Genomic DNA, 18,122 nt, shown 5'->3' on the forward strand with positions numbered 1-18,122 from the left:
TGTCACACTGAGTCTGCAGGAGAAGCCTGTTGTGGGTCATGCAACAATTAGCATCCCATTCAGTTTTCTGTATTGAGACATTGTTGAGAGAAAAGACTAATACGCCTGACACACGGGCAAAGCTAAAGTCCTTTCCAGTAAACCCCTTTTGCTACTCTGAAGGACCCTTTGCAGAAAGGAGTTGCACCGATGGCACAGGGCACCGCACTGAACTTTTTTAGGTAGTTCCTCAGATGAATGCCGCAAGAAAAATAGTGCTGGCTGTTAAAGCCACAAGAGAGAAAACATTCTTAAAAATCTGCGTATTTATTTACACTTGGCTACTGTAGAACCTAAAAATATATTTTTTTCATTGTTGATGGCTAATAATACTTACAGTCGTTTATTTTATTCGTGTTTTTGCGTTGTTAGCAGCCATTTAACTTGGTCCAGCAACTATGTGCAGACGGTGTTTTGCTGTGCGTGCTGTTTATTCTGGTGATGCCCACATTTCTGTCGTCCTTTTTCACGTCTTTGTCGTCCCTTCCTTTGTGCGCGCAGGCGTAACGCGTTTTATTCAATATGTTATTCCAACAACTGGTTTCTTCTGGGTATTTCCTGCGGGCGCTGATTCTGCGGTCTCCATCTCGCGACGTAAACACACCACATGCGCGCTGCAAACGACGACGACACTGCCGGAATTCAACATGGCGGCACTAGTGACGTTATGCGAGCGTCTGAGAGTATAGCTAGAGGAAATTTCACTATTCAACAAATTGTATTACCGCTAACAATTAAAACATTTTCGCAAGGTAAAAAAAATACCTAAGGGCACCGTAGTTGTGTGGCAGGTTTCCTTCTATTGACGAGTTGTGCACGCTGTGTGCAAGAGTAACTCCTTTTTCGCTTGAAAAGTCGTTGCGCGATCTCCTTTCCCGAAAAGGAACTTTGCCGTAAAGGAGATACTCCTTTGTCATGTGTCAATGCACTTGAACGCCTTTCCGGTAGATGTCCCCTTACCTAAAGGACTTTAGAGTGCCCGCGTGTCAGGGGTATAACAAATGGAATGAAATTGCTGTTGCGTTGGGCGTTAACCTCTTGCTAGTTCTGTCGCATCTGTTCAATTCCAAACTTTCTCTTTTTACCTGCAGATCTGCCTCATTTACCTCTTCGGCACCTAGCAGCCCTCCTCGAATGTCGGAAGACGAAAGTGGTGAGCACATCTGTGTTGCAGTGTTGGAAGTTTCAAAACAGGAAAGAACAGAGGGCGACTTGTGAAATGCTTTTGAGAATGTCAATTGATTTGATAGTCAGATGCAGCAATTGTTGGTAATTCATATATTTGCAGATGCTTGTATTTGCAAAATTAGTCGTTTAATTTGCTGACTTTCAATAAGGAATGCTGCGAATACTTAAAGGGTTTGCCTCCGCAACAATTGTCGAATGTTCTATATAGAACTGCCCAGCCTGCTGGGCCATGCTCTCTTAAACACGTTAGCCAATTATCGTTCTTGTATGTAAAATATGATGCCTACCATTTTGCTGAAAAGAGCACTTGCTTCTTCGACAGCTTCCCAAAATCCCCTCATCATTCTTTTGTTTATTGTTTTGTGTCAGTAAGCATAATTGCTGCAGCAGGGATTTCTTTGACAGCCACAAGTAAGTGGTGCCTCTGGCAGGGCCACAAATGGAAATATTGACGATGGATGTGTGAGTGGTGCCATCTCATGGCCGAAAGTGAGACTGCTTTGCCCACACCTGTGTGGCCTCCGAGATTGGGTGGCATAGCAGACCCATCTCAGACGCCATGTCGATACGAAAGCTGCCTAGCATCATGGCGGACATAGCAGCAGTGGTTTCAGTCCATGACTGCATATTGGCAGAGTGGAAAAGAGTGTAACGACAATTTATTTCCCCACATGGTCCGAAGATAGATACTTAGAAACTAGTGCGCCTGTTTAAGGACTTCTGATAAATGAACATGGAATAGAATATATTTGCTTATGAGTTAACGGAATATTGCTTTTGGTTATGGGAGCACTATCCACCACTTTATGTAATAGTACGGATGATACAGCACAATTTTGCTGTCTGCGACAAGTGATTTTTTCTATGAGTCTGCATAGCCTAAAAGAAAGCACCGTGTGTACCTTTCTGGGTGGCCAACGCATTGGGCATGGTTTACTAACTTACGAGAGGGCTTTGCCCATTTCATTAGTCACACCTTTTATGTGCCATCCTCTAAGTTGTCATAGATGCTGTGCATCACAGAATTCAAGAATGCGGATGCAGGTAAAATGCACATAGGCACTATAAATACAAACAGCACTTTTATGTGTTTTGGATGGAATTTGCAAATATTCAATAAATAACTTATGAATATGGAATAAAACATCCAGTATTCCCAATTCCTCAGAAAAAAGTGAAATGAAAGGTTCCGTGGAGTCTGCATAGAAACAAAGGCTTGTTTACATTATTTCATACTTGGGATACCAATAACAACTAAATGTCTACTCAACTGAGAAGCTTGTAATTGAGCAATAAAGCAATAAGCAATTGAGCAATATCTGGTGTGCAATGGCAATGACAGTAATGAAAGAAAGTAACAGCACATCCCAAATGCATGTAGTAGATTGTAGTACTCGTTGATGGAGCTAAGGACAGTACTACAGCTCCGCACATCACTTTGAAGGATTCTAATTATGGTGAGATTGGCCAGATAATAACTTGCGTTGTCTAAATAGAGACTGTCATTTATTAAGCTGCCGAAGGCAAGACTCGCTTAGTCAACTGCTAGTAACTATTGGGAATCAGTGGTCTCGTCCATGTGTTTGTTAAGGAGCTGGGTCGTCTGCTCAACAACCACGGTCCTTCACCAAAATCATTAAGACAAACGTGCATTTTCATCGCTATTTCTCTCTGTAGGCTGCAGCAACAATTGTTGTCTTACAGTGTTCAAACAAAACAAATACTACTACTGACAACTTCGAATCAAGAATTCTAAAAGTGAAATACAAAACGAATAGCAAAGGCTATTAGACTTGTATTCGAAATTTCAAATGTTTGCATGCCCCTAGTGTTTGCCCTAGTCTGCCTCTATGTCTTTTGTGCTGCGTAAGGCTTCTGTGACAGCAACGAACAGGCTCGCCTGGATTTATCTACTTCTCCATCCTGTAAGATTCCCTGTACGTGTGGCTCGAGAAAAACCATCAGTAGCTTCGTCATAACTACTCTTCTATAATACCTAATAACTTTCACATTCACTTCCTTCCCCCAGCCAAACTGAAGAAGGTAAGCTGGTGGTGCTGTCTGTTGTCTTGCTTAGGTCACGACGCCTAAAAAATACCGTTGTCTGTTCCAGGTAAGCCAAAGCCGAAGCTGGTGAAAAATATGACGACGACGACGGCCGTACAAATTGCTGTCACCGAAAAATTCTTCGAAGAAAACGACGACTGGAGCTAGGACAACTGCAAGAGCTTTCCATCCTCCACCCGTCACCTCACTCATCCGCATACTTAAGTCAGCATTATAAAACACATTCTCTCAGACATGCAATGTTGCACTGATATTATTTTGACGTTTATTAATTTTCTCTCAGGGCCTTTGGGCTTTATATGGAGAAGTGAGAAAGAAATATGCTACAAAAACAATATACAGACACGGGAAAAAAAGCTATTGCAAGAAATGAGCGTTACTGGGAGACATAAAATGTGCTCTGTTGACGCGTTATAGATGAGGCAATCAACTCGAATCTTCCCAAGTTAGAGTTGGAAAAGTTGCATCAAGAAGCCTTAACCCTCTCCATAACACTGGAAAGGAGATATTAAAGTGCAACATGAGAGCGACTTGTTGGGTGAGTTGGTACGTTGTTGCATGGTTGAATGCCAATGAACTGAAAGGAAACTAGAAAAAAAAAGCAAATGCTTTTCTAGTTTCCGTTTGCTCCTTTCTGTTTTCTGTCTGTGACAGCAAAGCCGCTACCTGTGACTGTTTCTTACTCATGGGCTTTCCTAGCTTCCTTTCTGTCTGCTGGCATTCTACCATGCAAATGCAACAAAAGTAGCAAATTCCATGGAGATTTCCATAAACACTGCCTCATTACAACTATATTAGTCATCAGCTTTATTTGTAGAAATTCTGGTGACAGCTATACTCGTTGGCAATAGAAAACGGGTTAAGGAAACTAAAGGGACAAATAAGTTCATCTGTATCGGTTTATCAAATTAGCCTTCTATAATGCCAAAGAAGCTGCTGTTATCGTGATAGAAGGCTTTATCAGCTAAAAAGATGCAAAAGCAAACGACAGCTGGGGATGCCGCCTCGAAGTACTCCCCCTGCATCAGTTCATCGTAATGTCATCGATTTTGACAATATTTTCTCGGGCCTAGTTACGTAGTTGTTTACCAGTAAAGATAGACTGTGTGGGATTCTGAAGTAGCCAAAGACTACTTAAAGGGGCACGAGAACATTTACTGCGCCGCAGTGACCCAAATACGAGAAAATACCTTGATATCCGTCACATCACTCTGCTGTACTGGCACTGGGGTTTTGGCATGGAGTTAAAAAAAATGCATGCTTGGTCTCCATTTCCTTTTTTAGTAATCAACCTCCTACCGCAAAATTAACAATACATAGAGATTTTGAAAGAATACTTTATCTATATTGTCATGGTTATAAAACTATTTACATGGTGTATTTATAAAGCGTATATAAACAGCTGCCAAGAATTCCAAGAGGCTCTTGCCACTTTGTCCTTTTCACCGTCGACGACCTTGTTCTCTTTTCCCACCGTAAGACCACCCCCAGCAGAAAGAGCAGCATCCTGGTGCTTCAGACTGTGCCGTCGGTAAGGGCATAGTAAGGCTTAAGCCGAGAGAGAGAGAGAGAAAAAACATTTATTTGGACCATCGAGGTGGTTGCTCTTGAGGTCGAGTGGGTGGGGTCCCCATTCCAGGACTCCAATGGCCATGGCTGCTCGACGTACTTGCTGGACGAGAGCTTCTTGTCCCGCCAGGGTATCGCCGGTCAGCTGTACCTCCCACCGCTCAAATGACGTGCTAGGAGTCTTTAAGTGTTGAGGTTTGCCCTCGCACCCCCACGAGATGTGAAAGAGTGTAGGGCGGGTGTCGCCACACCAGGGGCAGATGCCGCGATATGTATGTGGGAACATTTTACTGTATCTTTGTAGGTTTGGAAATGTGTTGGTCTGTATAAGTCGGAGAGCTACGGCATCTTCAGTGCTGAGCTTTTTGTGAGGCAGGGGATGAGACGTGTACGAAGTCAGGTGATGTGGAACCAGGTGGCACGGCGAAGGTCTCGGAGTCTCAGCTGAAAGGCACTCAATGTGTGTGCTGAATGAGAGCGAGAACACAATAACATCATCTATGTAGCAGAGACAAGCCGACCACTTGAATCCTTGGAGTAATGAGTCCATCATACGCTCAAAGGTAGCTGGAGCGTTGCATTGCCCAAAAGGCATAACTTTGAAGTGGTAAAAACCATCAGGCATTAAAAGGCGGTCTTTTCACGATGTAGATTATCGACAGCGATTTGCCAATATCCGGACTGTAGATCGATGGACGAGAAATACTGTGCCTCGTATAGGCAATCGAGGGCATCATCGATACGACGTAGTGGGTAGACGTCCTTCGTGATGCGGTTGAGGTGGCGGTAATCAACGCAGAATCTCTGTGAGCTATCCTTATTTTTGACCAGCACGACAGGAGACACCCAGGTACTCAATGATGGTTCGATGATGTCTTTCGCTAGCATCTTGTCTACTTCCGTTTTGATGACGTGCCGCTCTGAAGCTGAAACTTGGTAGGCTCGCCGATGGATGGGTGGATTATCGCCTGTATGTATACAGTGTTTGACAAGTGACTTCTGGCCTAAGGGTCGGTTGTTCAAGTGAAATTTGTCCTTGTAGGAAAGCAATAGACTGCAGAGCTGTTCAGTCTCCGAAGGAGTGAGATTCAGGGTGATAATTTTCCTAATATCTGTACATTTGGCAGACTGGAAAGGCTCACAGGAAGCGTCGATGGCAAAAGTCTCAACGCAACTAACTTCGAAAGGAGTGATTGTAGCCAGGGTGATATCTTTAGCAAGCCCAAAATTCACTACAGGGAGGTACGTGCGATTGTCTGTGACCCTCACTATGGTATGCGGGACAGTAACACTGTGCGTGAGAATGATGGCAGTTATGGGAGCGGAGATGTAATCACCATCGGGAACTGGCGTAGAAGGCGACATTTCTATGTATGTCAAGACCTGTGGTGGAACATGAACAAAATCAGTCGGTCGTAGGCAAATTTCGTGTGGTGGAGGAACGTCCACTAGAGGCAGGTCAAGACGCACAGTACTTGAAAAACAATCGGTGAGCGCTGAATGGTTGGACAGGAAGGCTCAGTCTAGGATGAAGTCATGGGGGCATTGGTCAAACACAGTGAAAAGAACGACAGTATGGTGGCCGTAAATACTCGCACAGGCAGCACACATTCCGACCACGGTCACTGTGCTGCCGTCGGCAATTCGTACGAACCGAGTTACGGCAGGCGTAACAATATTATTTAAATGGTGGCATAGGCGGCTGGTCATAATCTATATGTGTGCTCCAGTGTCTATATGGGCTGTGACGGGTGTGCCATCAACTTGGACATCAAGAAGTTTTATGTCTTGCAAGCAGCGTCAAAGGAGGATTTTGCGGTGAATCTAACATTGCAGCACCACTTCGATGTGCCGCATTGCCTCGTTTTCTGCTGGGATGGACCTGGGTAGGTCGGCGAGCAGTGAAGCTGGGGTGGACGTGGCTGGCGACGTTGAGGCGAGGGTGAGCGAGCACAGCGGTGAGTCGAGGTAGTGGCGTTGGAAGCGTCGTAGAAGCGACGGGAGTGAGGAACTTCAGGGTGAACTTGAATTCCAGGAGGTGTTTCGAGGAGGCTCCGGCAGTGATGGGAAACGTGATCGATTCGGCCGCAGCAGAAACAGATCGGCCTGTCGTCAGGTGTACGCCAGTCCGAGGGATTCCTGGTTAGCGTAGGGATAACGGACACTGTGAGTTGGACTGCGATAGGACCGAGGCATAGGAGCAGAGTGGGTGTCAGGGCGACTCAAGGAGCAGGTGCTTGAAAGACCCATGTTAGCGATTTCCTGATGAACCATAGACTGGATCAGCGACATCGTCTCAGCAGTGTTGTTCCAAGACGTCTGCTAGGCAGGAAACAGTGCTTCGAGTTCACGGCGTACAATTCGGGTAACGTTTTGACTTGATGGCGGCAAGCTAGATTGGTCGGTGGGGTCAGTGCAGGAAGAGGTCACTGCAGTATTTGGAAGCCGTGTAAACTGATTGTATATATGGCGACCCTTCGCCTGCTCGAAACAACGGCATTCCTCCATGATGGCGTCAACACTCGATAAGTTTCTGAAGACCAGAAGGTTGAATGCGTCACCCACAATGCCCTTGATAATGTGTCCAAACTTGTCCACCTCTGGCATGGACGTGTCGATATTATGACAGAGGGCTACGACGTCCTGAATGTAGGAGACATACGACTCGGTAGCAGTTTAAACATGCATGGTGAATTGTTGCTTGGCGGCTAGTTGTCGACCGGTCGGATTACCAACAACATCGGACAGCTTTTCTTTGAACATGTCCCAGCTGGTTAGCTCTTCCTCGTGTGTATAAAACCACGTTTGCGGTATTCCCTCGAGGTAGAACACGACATTGGCCAGTATTATGGTCAGACCCCACCTGCTTACCTTGCTGACGCGCTCATGCATCTTCAACCATTCTTCTATGTCAAGACCATCGAGGCCGGTGAACTTGCCAGGGTCTTATGGCTGAAGTAGAGCAACGTACTGGGTATGCAGTCGGCATTGCAGCTGCAGATGTGGTGCCTTCCACTGGAAGCGTGGTCCCAGGCTGGGTGAGACGTCGGCTGCGGAGCTCCGTGGCGAAGAAGCATACCCTGCACATCCACCAAAATGTCACGAGTGTGAAACTATTTACAAGGTGTACTTACAAAGCGTATATATAAGGCTGCGGAGAATCCCGAGAGGCTCTTGCCACTTCGTCCTCTTCACCGTCAACGACTGTGCTCTTTTTCCCACCGTAACAATGTAAACCAAGTATTCCTTTTTACTGTCCCTCTAGAGACTTGACCACAGCAAAATTTTAGGGTGTGGAAATATACGAAGCAGCCTCTGTACAGATACAGTAGAACCTGGTTCATACGTTTTGGAGAAAAAAAATGTGAGAGAGAACTCACTAACTGGGAAAATGTACCATCCAAAGTTAATAAAGAGCTTAGTAGAGTCAACTGCAGTTGCTATCTGCATAATGCAGGGGTGGGACTCCTGCACCAATTGTGCCAGTTTGATACGAACGGCAATTCCTGTCCCAAACTGCCAAACACGGAAAATTGACCAAAATTACACCACGCTGCGGCAGCACGGCTTCAGCATGTGTTCTATAGCAGTCGCCATGAACAGCGAGTGTTCATTCTCCGAAAAGAGTTTAGCCATTCACATTCTGCACATCGCATGACGGCGCCTCTTGCACAGTTTCTCGTGATTTTCGTGCTTATAGCACTGGACCTTTTGGTGCTTCTGGCAAGTAGGCGGCGCGCGCGCAGCCACTCTTGCCTGTCGTCGCCCTGTCGGAACGGCCAGGGACGCTGTGTTTAGTGGCACGGCAGTCCCTAGCTGAGGCGCAGAACAATGAAACGTAAACTGAGGCGCTGCAAGCAAACTAGAACCTTTTTCAACTGTATTTTTCCTCGTGTCCAGTGCTTCATTATCTTGTTACTCCTGTGGCCTCTGGTTTTGCTCTTGCACCTTTGGCATGAATAGAAATGCATACCATAACTAACGCCTTTTATGTGTAATTGCAGTCGAGGACCGATTTTTTGGACATGCCCGATAATTCGAACACCTTCGCGGAACAGCCACGTGCCCCTTAGAGACAGTGAACAAGAACGTCTGTAATTTCGGACGCAAACCTTTTTGTTGTCTGACCCTACAGACTTTATTGCCATGACTGCAGGTCCGAAACAGCAGCAATTGAAGCCACTGCCATCTGGATTATATCACAGCCCCGAACCAGCCCTCTCGCACGCCAATTCACTGGCAGCCACCACTGCAGGGACGCTAGGCCTACATGCTTCAGACGTTTGCTGCCAAGCTTTTCGCTGTTCGGTGCCGTTATTTTCATTGGAAGAATTTCTTGCTGTCAGCAGTGGCACTGACTCCACCTTTGGGACCTTGACCGATCGCTTCGAAGCGCAGAAAGCATGCCGCATTTTACAATGCTGGATCCCAAATGTCAGCTTTGCCGCAATACAGAAATGTTGCGCGGTCAAGCATACGTTATGTAGTGCAGGAAAGCATATTGAGAGTGTAAAGGGGGAACTGTCGCGAAACATGGTATATGTTCCATAATTATACATGCAGGCACCTGCCATCTCCTGTCGAAGCACGAGCTACGATACGCCAAAGAAGTGTACTGACAGGCCTTCAGAGCTATTTCGGGCATGCCTGTGGCGATTCGAGCTTTCTGGGCAGTAAAGCACATGCTATAATCTTTTCGGATGTTTTCACGGCCCCTGGGAATCCAAGAAATTGGACGTTGACTGGTAGCTAGTTTCTAAGCATGGGGTAGTGCCATGCACATGTTTCTAAGTCTGAATGAAGCCACTGTTACAAATGTTCTCAGTTTCAACCAAACTAGAAGCGAAGTAACGCAGGGGAGTAGTCTCGAAATGTGTTTATTTCCTGCGTAGAGTTAAACCAGCTCAAAACCCATACCTAGAAAGAGAATGATAAGGTATGTGGCTATACGAGTATGGTAGTTTTCTTATACGAGTAACTCTTTACGAGTAGTGCTTTTTTTCCTATCTGTTTTCGCCAATATGTAATGTCGACATAATTTTGGCATTTGTTTGTGACAGTACAAAAGCTTACATACAAAGGTATAGCAGTAACTACATTATGGAAATTATGTTCCGGCCAAAGCTTTGATTTCATGGAATGCGAAAGAATCCTGCATTAGGGAAGTACATGCCGCAATGGCTTCCAAACTGCTCCAATACACAAATTTACTTGTTCCAAAAATTGCTCCAAAATTACTTTGGGCAGTCTCACCCCAGATAATACATAGCGTTGTGGGAATCGTTGCAGCATGAGTCGCCCACGCACGCCGAGCTGATTGGGCCCGAAACACGCATTGTTGTTTTTTGCGGCTTTGGCAAGCTTGCATACACGCTCCATGGCGTATGGGAAGAGATGACCGAAGCCTTCAAGGCCAGCCATCTGGAGTGCCTCAAGCTTAACCCCTCCTTCCCCCGCTGGCTAAGCAGTTCATCGCTACCTGCACTGCAGTGTAACATACATTGCGGCTGCCAACCACGAAACAATACTACCAGCCGACCTCTGAGAAGTGGGCAATGAAACGAAAAAGGCATGTGGGAATCTGTATGAAACGAAGCTTTCACGAAGCAGTCAATGAAACACTGTAAATGTGCCCCTTTCGGTTCTTCGTTTCTTCTTCATCTGGTGCGTGCATGTGATCTCACTCACCTCTGCTATGCAGTGTCACAAATTTTAAGTTGGACTATATTTCTTTATTCCATCGTATTTATATTAAATATATTGGTTGCTTGGCCGATCGCCCATTGTGGGTATGGGCCGTAGTATAGAAATCATCAACATGTGGCGACCCATCTGAGGGAACTAGTTGGTGTTGGCATGAGAGAAGTACATGTGCATTTGTGCATTTGTCAACTGGTTAACTGTTTTCTATTTATTCTAGAGGGTCACGATCCATTCCTGCACACTGTCGTTCAGTTGACACTAAGCAACGCCCTGCCTAATTTCATAGTTTCCACAGGTTATATGCAGGAGACACTTGTGGCTATTTAAAGGAATTTGTCAACTCATGTCGATTTCTGTCAACACGGTTTTCACGTGAGCATACCCGAATGAAGTGACTCGAAATCAAGTGTACAGAGACGTCTGTGATTAAGTACTCCCACTACTTATATATGTACCAATCAAATTACAGCAAACGCCCCACCATGGATGTCTTAAAGAGGGTGAAAAACATGCTCATAACTCCACGGTTAAAGACATTTTTTAAACTTAAAGTACTTTATTGATAAAAATTCAGATGCATAAGAAATTGCTGCTCTTTCACTGGGGTGTCAACTACTTCCCATGTAAAAACGAAACTATGGAACATGTATTTGCGAACTGTTGGGATGGGTTTTTCTTTTGGGATGTCCTTCAGAGGACCATCAAAAAAGATTTCCCATTTGACTCACATGGCATTACATATACCTCCAAGTTGAAGATGACAGTGGACACCCATACGATGTAGTAATGTTTCCCAGCAAAATAGAAAGGAAGTGCGTCATGCTGCTGGATGCATGTGTGCCATGCATGAATATTTTAAGGAATCTGTTGGTGTTTATGTAGACACTTCGGTTACAGAACCATGTACGGGACTGGTTCTCATACATTGAAGCACTGAGAACACTGAAAGAGTATTAGTCATCATTCATCAGCCTATACCCAGCTGACATAATATGCTGTCATTTGAGGGTTTGTAATATGCTCTACTTGCATTTGTATTGTGTCATTATCATCGTATTTTTGAGCTTCAATCGACCAATAAGCGCAATAAAGAGAGAAAAATCTCATGAGCTATTCCACTCTGTGAGGGTGGATGGCCAGCAAAGCTGTGTAGCAAACGACAAAAAGGTGACAGAATTTTGAACAAAGGTGCAAACACATTTATCGTTTTGGTCGGTGGTCACCGTGACGAAAAGTTCGCACACACATTTTTATACATTCATGTTCATTTGTGTTATACATTCGTTATACACATTTGTTATATACATATGTGTTTTCATTTCATGATGCACTGATGTAAAGAATTTGAGACCAAAATCACCGCACTGACCGGCAATAAGCCGTCGGTGCGAAGGTGCCGTCGGCACCTTCGCAAATTGGAGGGGCAGTATGGGAATGCTGGCATGATGAGAACCATCAGAGCCAGCTGTGGAAGACGACGACGGAACATGTGAACAGTGACATGGGCCATTGCTGATAATGACTGCTTTTGCTAGCACATATGTAAATTTCACGGAACCCTAGCCATAAACAGCTTCACTATAAAAAAAAGTTTGGCGTTTACTGTGCTGCAAGCTTAGACAGATGTCGCCTCTTTAGGTTCAATGTTTTATCGGGACATTCCTTAGCAAGTCCGACGGATGTGCATTCCTCTTGGGACAAAGACAGTCTTCTTTAAATGACAGTCGGCAACATTTCCAGTTAAACTACTTATAAGCAAAAAACGGTTTCGTCCTGTGGTCTACGATACGCCTCCGGTGTCCTTGGCAAGAAAAGTTGGATCACTGTTTAGTGGAATGTCAGGACACTGTTCTTTTGGAACATCCTGCAGAGAACAGTAATGGAAGGTATAAACATAGCACTGTGCACAATTTGCTATCTGCCATTTAGAAATCCCGGTGGCTTGCCTTACAATGTATTTGTACTCGTGGGCTTGCATAGCCTCCGACGAAGCAAGATGTGACAGGCCTGGTGAAAGTCAAGATGCACAAGCTCCTTATATCCGGTAGTGCGCAGCTCATGTAAGTAGTGTGAGTCATCGGTCCTAGACGGCGCCGCCGTCCCGCAGGCGAGGGTGAGCTATTCGGCGAGAATTCACGAACAGCAGCAGCAGGCGGCAGCCGCATCACCATAGAGGCGCCGGAGGATGAGCAAAATAAGCTTCGTTTTAAAAGGAATGTAATTAGGAATGTAATTGGAATGTAATTAAGCACTCGAGGCTAATGGAGTGCGTGCTATATTACTACTAGCACCACCTGCTGAGTATGCTTACACAGGCGCACGCGGAGTATCCCGGATGTTCCCGCACGCCATACTTTTGCAGCGCGCGTCGAGTTTCCGGGCTTTTGAAGACAACGTCGCAAGGTGCTCTTTGCTGACTTCACACGTGTTTGGCATTTCTGGGATCTGGCTGCCTTGCAACCAGTTCCAGAAAAATGAAAAGGATTGGGTCAACCAACTCGATGGCAAAGAAGATAAGGTCGACGTAATTGCGCGCGAAATGGGTGAATAATGGACGTGAAAGAAAGACAGAAACGGACGGAACAGGGAGATATAATCAATATTTGACCATGGAATCATTTGAGCCGACATGTACGTCAACTTCATCTTTAGCGTCAGAATTTGGTTGACCCTTTCATTTATTTCTGCTGCTTAGTGTCATCTTGTGTGAAGTAACACTATATAGTTGGCACTAGATCTCACGCCAGTCCTGTGCGTTTCTATTTTCTTAGTGCTGTAACCAGGCACGTACCCAGGATTTTTTTTCGGGGGGGGGGGGCACCACCTTCATCATCATCATCGTCGTCGTCATCATCATCATCAGCCTGTTTTAAGTCCACTGCAGTACGAAGGCCTCTCCCTGCGATCTCCGATTACCCCTGTCCTGCGCCAACCGATTCCAACTAGCGCCCGCGAATTTCCTAATTTCATCGCTCCACCTAGTCTTTTGTCATTCTCGATTGCGTTTTCCTTTTCTTGGTACCCATTCTGCAACCCTAATGGTCCAACGGTTATCTAACCAACGCATTACATGACTTGCCCAGCTCCATTTTTTCCTCTTGATGTCAATTAGAATATCGTCTATACCCATTTGCTCTCTGATCCAAACAACTGTCTTTCTGTATCTTAATGTTATGCCTAGAAATCTTCGTTCGATCGCTCTTTGCGTGGTCCTTGCTCTCAAACATCTTTGTCAATCTCCGACTCTCTGCCCCATATGTCAGCATTGGCAAAATGCACTGATTGCACATCTTACTTTTCAATGATAATGGCAAGCTTCCAGTCAGGAGCTGGCAATGTCTGCCGTATGCGATCCAACCCATTTTTATTCTAAATTAAGCGCTAATAATTTTACTTTTTTGTGGTTACCGCCTTATTTGGGTAACAGGAAAAGTTTGAAGTACGGATTATTTGCAGCCTCGTGGAGGAACAGTGGCTGGTTGTAATGAGGGCGTGGGCGAGGCTTCACTGTAGACTTAAGGTGTCTCCGACTATAGTAGCATTTTTATATTAGCTCTGGAAGAATTACAGCGAAATATATATTTGCGGAACAATCACAGTTCTTTTAGATTCCTCGTTTACTGCTCCAAGTGCGAAAACGACTCGTGTTGTTATTTGGGAAGTTGCGTACCGCTGTGTGGCCGCCAGTCCCATACAACCGCGTAGAGCGCAGCATACTGCGATTGTAGACGTACTGCGCCCACCGCGAAAGGTTAGAAAAACACCCACATAAGCACAATAGAGAAGTGGCTACGTGAGGCGGTTCGACCGATAACTAAAGAAGCGTCATTCAAAACACGTAATTGTTCTCCGCTTCCGACGGCGTTTTCTCTACTTCCTATTTAAATAAAAAGATGTTGATCCATAAATATTTTATGAAGCAACGGTTATATTTGTTAGATTTGTTGTTAAATTCGCTTTTCCTTGCAGTTTGGTTGTTGCCTTGGCTCTCTCCCTTAGTAGATCGCTTGATTTCTCAACTCCTTGCGATTTTTGTTTCCAGTTGCCAATTTTGCACGAAAAGTGCTATAAATTAGGAAAAAACCAGACGAGGTAATGGGCGACAGTCATCTTGATTATGGGTTTGAGGGTTATTGGAGGTTTTCGTGATGGAGGCTGTTTCACATTATTTTATTTCACACCTTATCTAATCCATATCACGTGTATATGATTCCGGGCATCTGCCAGCGTCGCGACGAGCTGTCATTCAAGGAAATAATGAATCAAAAGGAAAAGTTAAAGGGCCCCTGAAACGGTTCGGACAAATTTTGTAGGCGCATTGGGTACAGCTTAAGTAGAACATTCGCACCACAATTTAAGTGAGGCGTTATGTATTAATGGAGTTACAAGCGATTAAAAGTTGCCCTCCTCCCTAGCCATGCCTTTCCTCCTCAACTCGCTCGCCGAGCGAGCGGCGCTAAGCTCCACCTTCACTGGTCCTGCGTCACGATGCGACGTCACATCGTCCACTTCCGGTTGTTGGAGCACGTCTCCTCCCACGCGAGACCTCTCCGCTGGCCGCTTGGCCGTCGACCGAGAGCCATCGAAGCAGCGTGCGTTGCGAGCATTCTGTCGTAGCGCCGAAGGTGGCCGGTATTCCGGTAACCACAGGCAAGCTGGTCATTTCGGCAAATGACTGGAGGCATAAACTCAAGCTGATGAAGGAACTTCAGAGTAGACGTACGTGAGCAGCCTGATCGGTCTGCACTGTCCAGACACTTGTTGGCGCAGCGCTTAACCAGTCAAACGAAGCGCTAATATTGCTCTAGCCAAGTGTAAAACATTTTAAACATTTATAAGAACAACGTGTTGATGATTACACTCCTGCGAAAAATACACACCAGCAGCAAAGAAGAATGCACTTCGTTGCTGCTACTGTGTATGGTTGAGTTCTGTGCCACCAGGTGGCTGCACCGTGCAGACCATTCACATTTACCTTTCTGCTCATCTCATATCCCGGCGCAGTCAAGCGGCCAGACCCTGTCCCCTTGCGCTTGTGTGTGCCCTAATACCGGACTTGCGAAACGCTATTGCGTTAGTAATGTTCCGCTGTAAAGTGACGGCCACAAACGCGCAAATCCTGGCGCCTATCGGATAGCCGCAGTCCGATGCGCAGCAGCCAGTTCGCTCGTATGCTGCCTTGCAGAGAGACACGATTTTGCAACTTCACATCTTTCCAGTCGCTACGTCTGCAGCCCACAACGCAACAAGGGTGATTCATCGTGCTCACGAAAAGACTGATCGACACTGACGGCGGAGCTCTCGTCAAAGACTGCGCACGTTGTAACACAAGCAGACGACACTTTCTGTGTGCCGGAAGTGCTCAAGTGTACTAAAAAAACTATTCTTGTGTATTCTCTTTAAGTTATTTTCTTTTTACAAAAACAAAGTAACTAACATTCCAACTATTACGAGCATCATTTGTTCACCATAAGGTTGGAAAAATTATCGACCACGCGCCCTGGTCAGCCAATCAGATAGCTCGCCCATGTGACGTCATATGGGTTATTTGCATCATATGGGTAGGGGCGGCTTAAAATTGCGCCGAGCAGTGCGCTGCGGTCGACAGCGATGTGCATTTTTAAAACCTTATAATAAATTACACGCTTTACACAGAGCACTTAGATGTGTCAATTAATGATCAGAAGGACCTACTCTAACGACTCAGTACGTTTGTAGAAAATCGCCAAAATCGTTTCAGGGTCCCTTTAACGCTAGTTTGGTTCGCTCGGTATGTGCTGCATTGTGTGCGCCGCTCTTCAATGCCAAAAAAGAAATCCTTAAAAATTTATGTGGTGCTCGGCGAAATGTAGCCCGTGTCATATTTATTAAGATAATCATCTGTCTAATTATGTTCACACACCTACCACGCGCGGACTTCGCGGCGGCGGTGCTAGATGGCGCAGCGTGTCCAGAGGGAAGCCCGAGAGAGGAGTCGGGCCGCATACACGCCTCATACGTCACGAGTTTCGGCGTTGGCAATACGGTGTGTCGCTACATTGCTTCAGTGCTTATCGTGTTAACTTCGGCTAAAACCCCTCCATACACGTTTCCGCCGACCAGGTTAAGTACCGCCAACCTGCCCTCCTCCTCCACGCTCCTCTCCCACTCACCCCCTTAGCTTCCGGCGGCAAGCGGAACTTACGTAGCTGCAGCTTCCTGTTCCGAGTGGAAGTGACGCTTTGTTTTTTAGCGCTGTTTACTTTCGCGTCGCTGGAGCCTTAGGATTTAATTGCACGAGCTGCGGTTGAAACTGAATGCGATTCCATCCAAGAACCGCCGCCTACTGTAACCAGCGATGTGCTCGTGTTCGCTGCTTCGCGTCAACCTGCGACGGGTTGTGGCCAGGACGACAACGTGCAGTGGAATGTAGTGCCTAGGCGCTTGGAGACCACTGCCGTTTATCGTGCATTTGGAAAACAGCGACCGCGAACTACTACTTCAGCGGAATACGCAGCTTGTCCCCTTTTCATTCTTCTCATGGTGACTGCCACAGCTCTGCTAAGCACGTGCGGGCGTCTCGCCATCGTCCAACGGCAGTCAACGCGGAAATTCCCGCAGCGCAACTCCAGGAAGCGGAAACGCCGGAACCGGAAATTTTCAAACCTGAAATGCCGGAACCGGAAATACCGGAACCGGGTTTGGTGAAAAGGCGGCGCACAACAAAGGTTGTTGCTACTTAAGAAAGCGGCGGTGGCGCGTGGATGTAGGGGTTTTAGCTTCGGCATTCGTCGCGAGATGGGTTCTATGGAATATTTTTTTTTCATTGAACAGCGGTGTATACCCGATGGCATATACCCATTGACCCAAGTTGATGTCGAACAGGTTCACTGGAGACGGCGCATACCTAATGAGTGTTGTGTCGGCAGCGGCAGGCAAGCGGGGGGTCCCGACCAGCGAACGCGCGGCTAGCGCCGGCGCAATGAAGGAGACTCGGAGCGAACTGCTCCCGATGAAAACCGGAACGAAGACTCGGCCACCCTCGGCCGTTTATTGCTAATAAAGGGTTCACACGCCAGATGACACCTCCCGATTGGTCCAATGCTCATCACATGACAGAAGGGGGGTGCGCCATCTAGCTAAACAACTACAAAACATACATGTGCGATGACACATAGATCTGACAGGGGGCGACACTATACTACAATGAGCCAAGTACGTTGGCGAGGCTAATTGAAATGAGGCGAACTTACAGTGGCCGTACCCAGGGACCGAAGTTGTCAAAGAGTTTTATTGAGGGACGACACTTGCTAGTTGCACATACCCAGCCACCCAAGTTTTTTCTATGGGCTTTATTGAAGAATGGCAGGAAGAGGGCGCAACGACTGCTGATATGGCCTTCATGCGAGACACGGGGCTCTTTTGCACCTGGTGCTACGCCCCTTATCTCAACTCAGAGGAGGCTCAGGCGAAACTATTGCCGGATTTGTATGACAGTCTAAACCCGCCTGGTGCAATACCACCACCGCCAAGGAAGGCACTTACCCAATGGCACATGCCCAGCCGGTCGGACGGAC

At 46.3% G+C, this 18,122-nt stretch overlaps 2 protein-coding genes across 4 annotated transcripts in view; both read left to right on the forward strand.

Annotated features, from left to right (window-relative positions):
- Positions 1-3,529, forward strand: part of LOC135911363 (poly(A)-specific ribonuclease PARN-like) — a 68,978-nt gene extending 65,449 nt beyond the window's left edge. For 2 of the 3 annotated variants that reach the window (XM_065443603.2, XM_065443601.2), the window contains 2 exons: positions 1,131-1,192; positions 3,341-3,529. In XM_065443603.2, the coding sequence (XP_065299675.2) occupies positions 1,131-1,192; positions 3,341-3,441 (163 nt within the window). In that variant the 3' untranslated portion in view covers positions 3,442-3,529. Of the gene's footprint in view, positions 1-1,130; positions 1,193-3,256; positions 3,271-3,340 lie in introns of all 3 variants that reach the window. The other variant, XM_065443602.2, reaches the window with a different exon arrangement.
- A 3,210-nt stretch (positions 3,530-6,739) lies between these two features.
- LOC135918238 (uncharacterized) overlaps positions 6,740-18,122 on the forward strand; it is a 64,831-nt gene continuing 53,448 nt past the window's right edge. The window contains exon 1 of the mRNA XM_070524660.1: positions 6,740-6,805. Within this exon, the coding sequence (XP_070380761.1) occupies positions 6,740-6,805 (66 nt within the window). The remainder of the gene's footprint in view (positions 6,806-18,122) is intronic.

Source organism: Dermacentor albipictus, chromosome 8 (assembly GCF_038994185.2).
Source record: "Dermacentor albipictus isolate Rhodes 1998 colony chromosome 8, USDA_Dalb.pri_finalv2, whole genome shotgun sequence".
Classification (NCBI taxonomy): Eukaryota; Metazoa; Arthropoda; class Arachnida; order Ixodida; family Ixodidae; genus Dermacentor; species Dermacentor albipictus.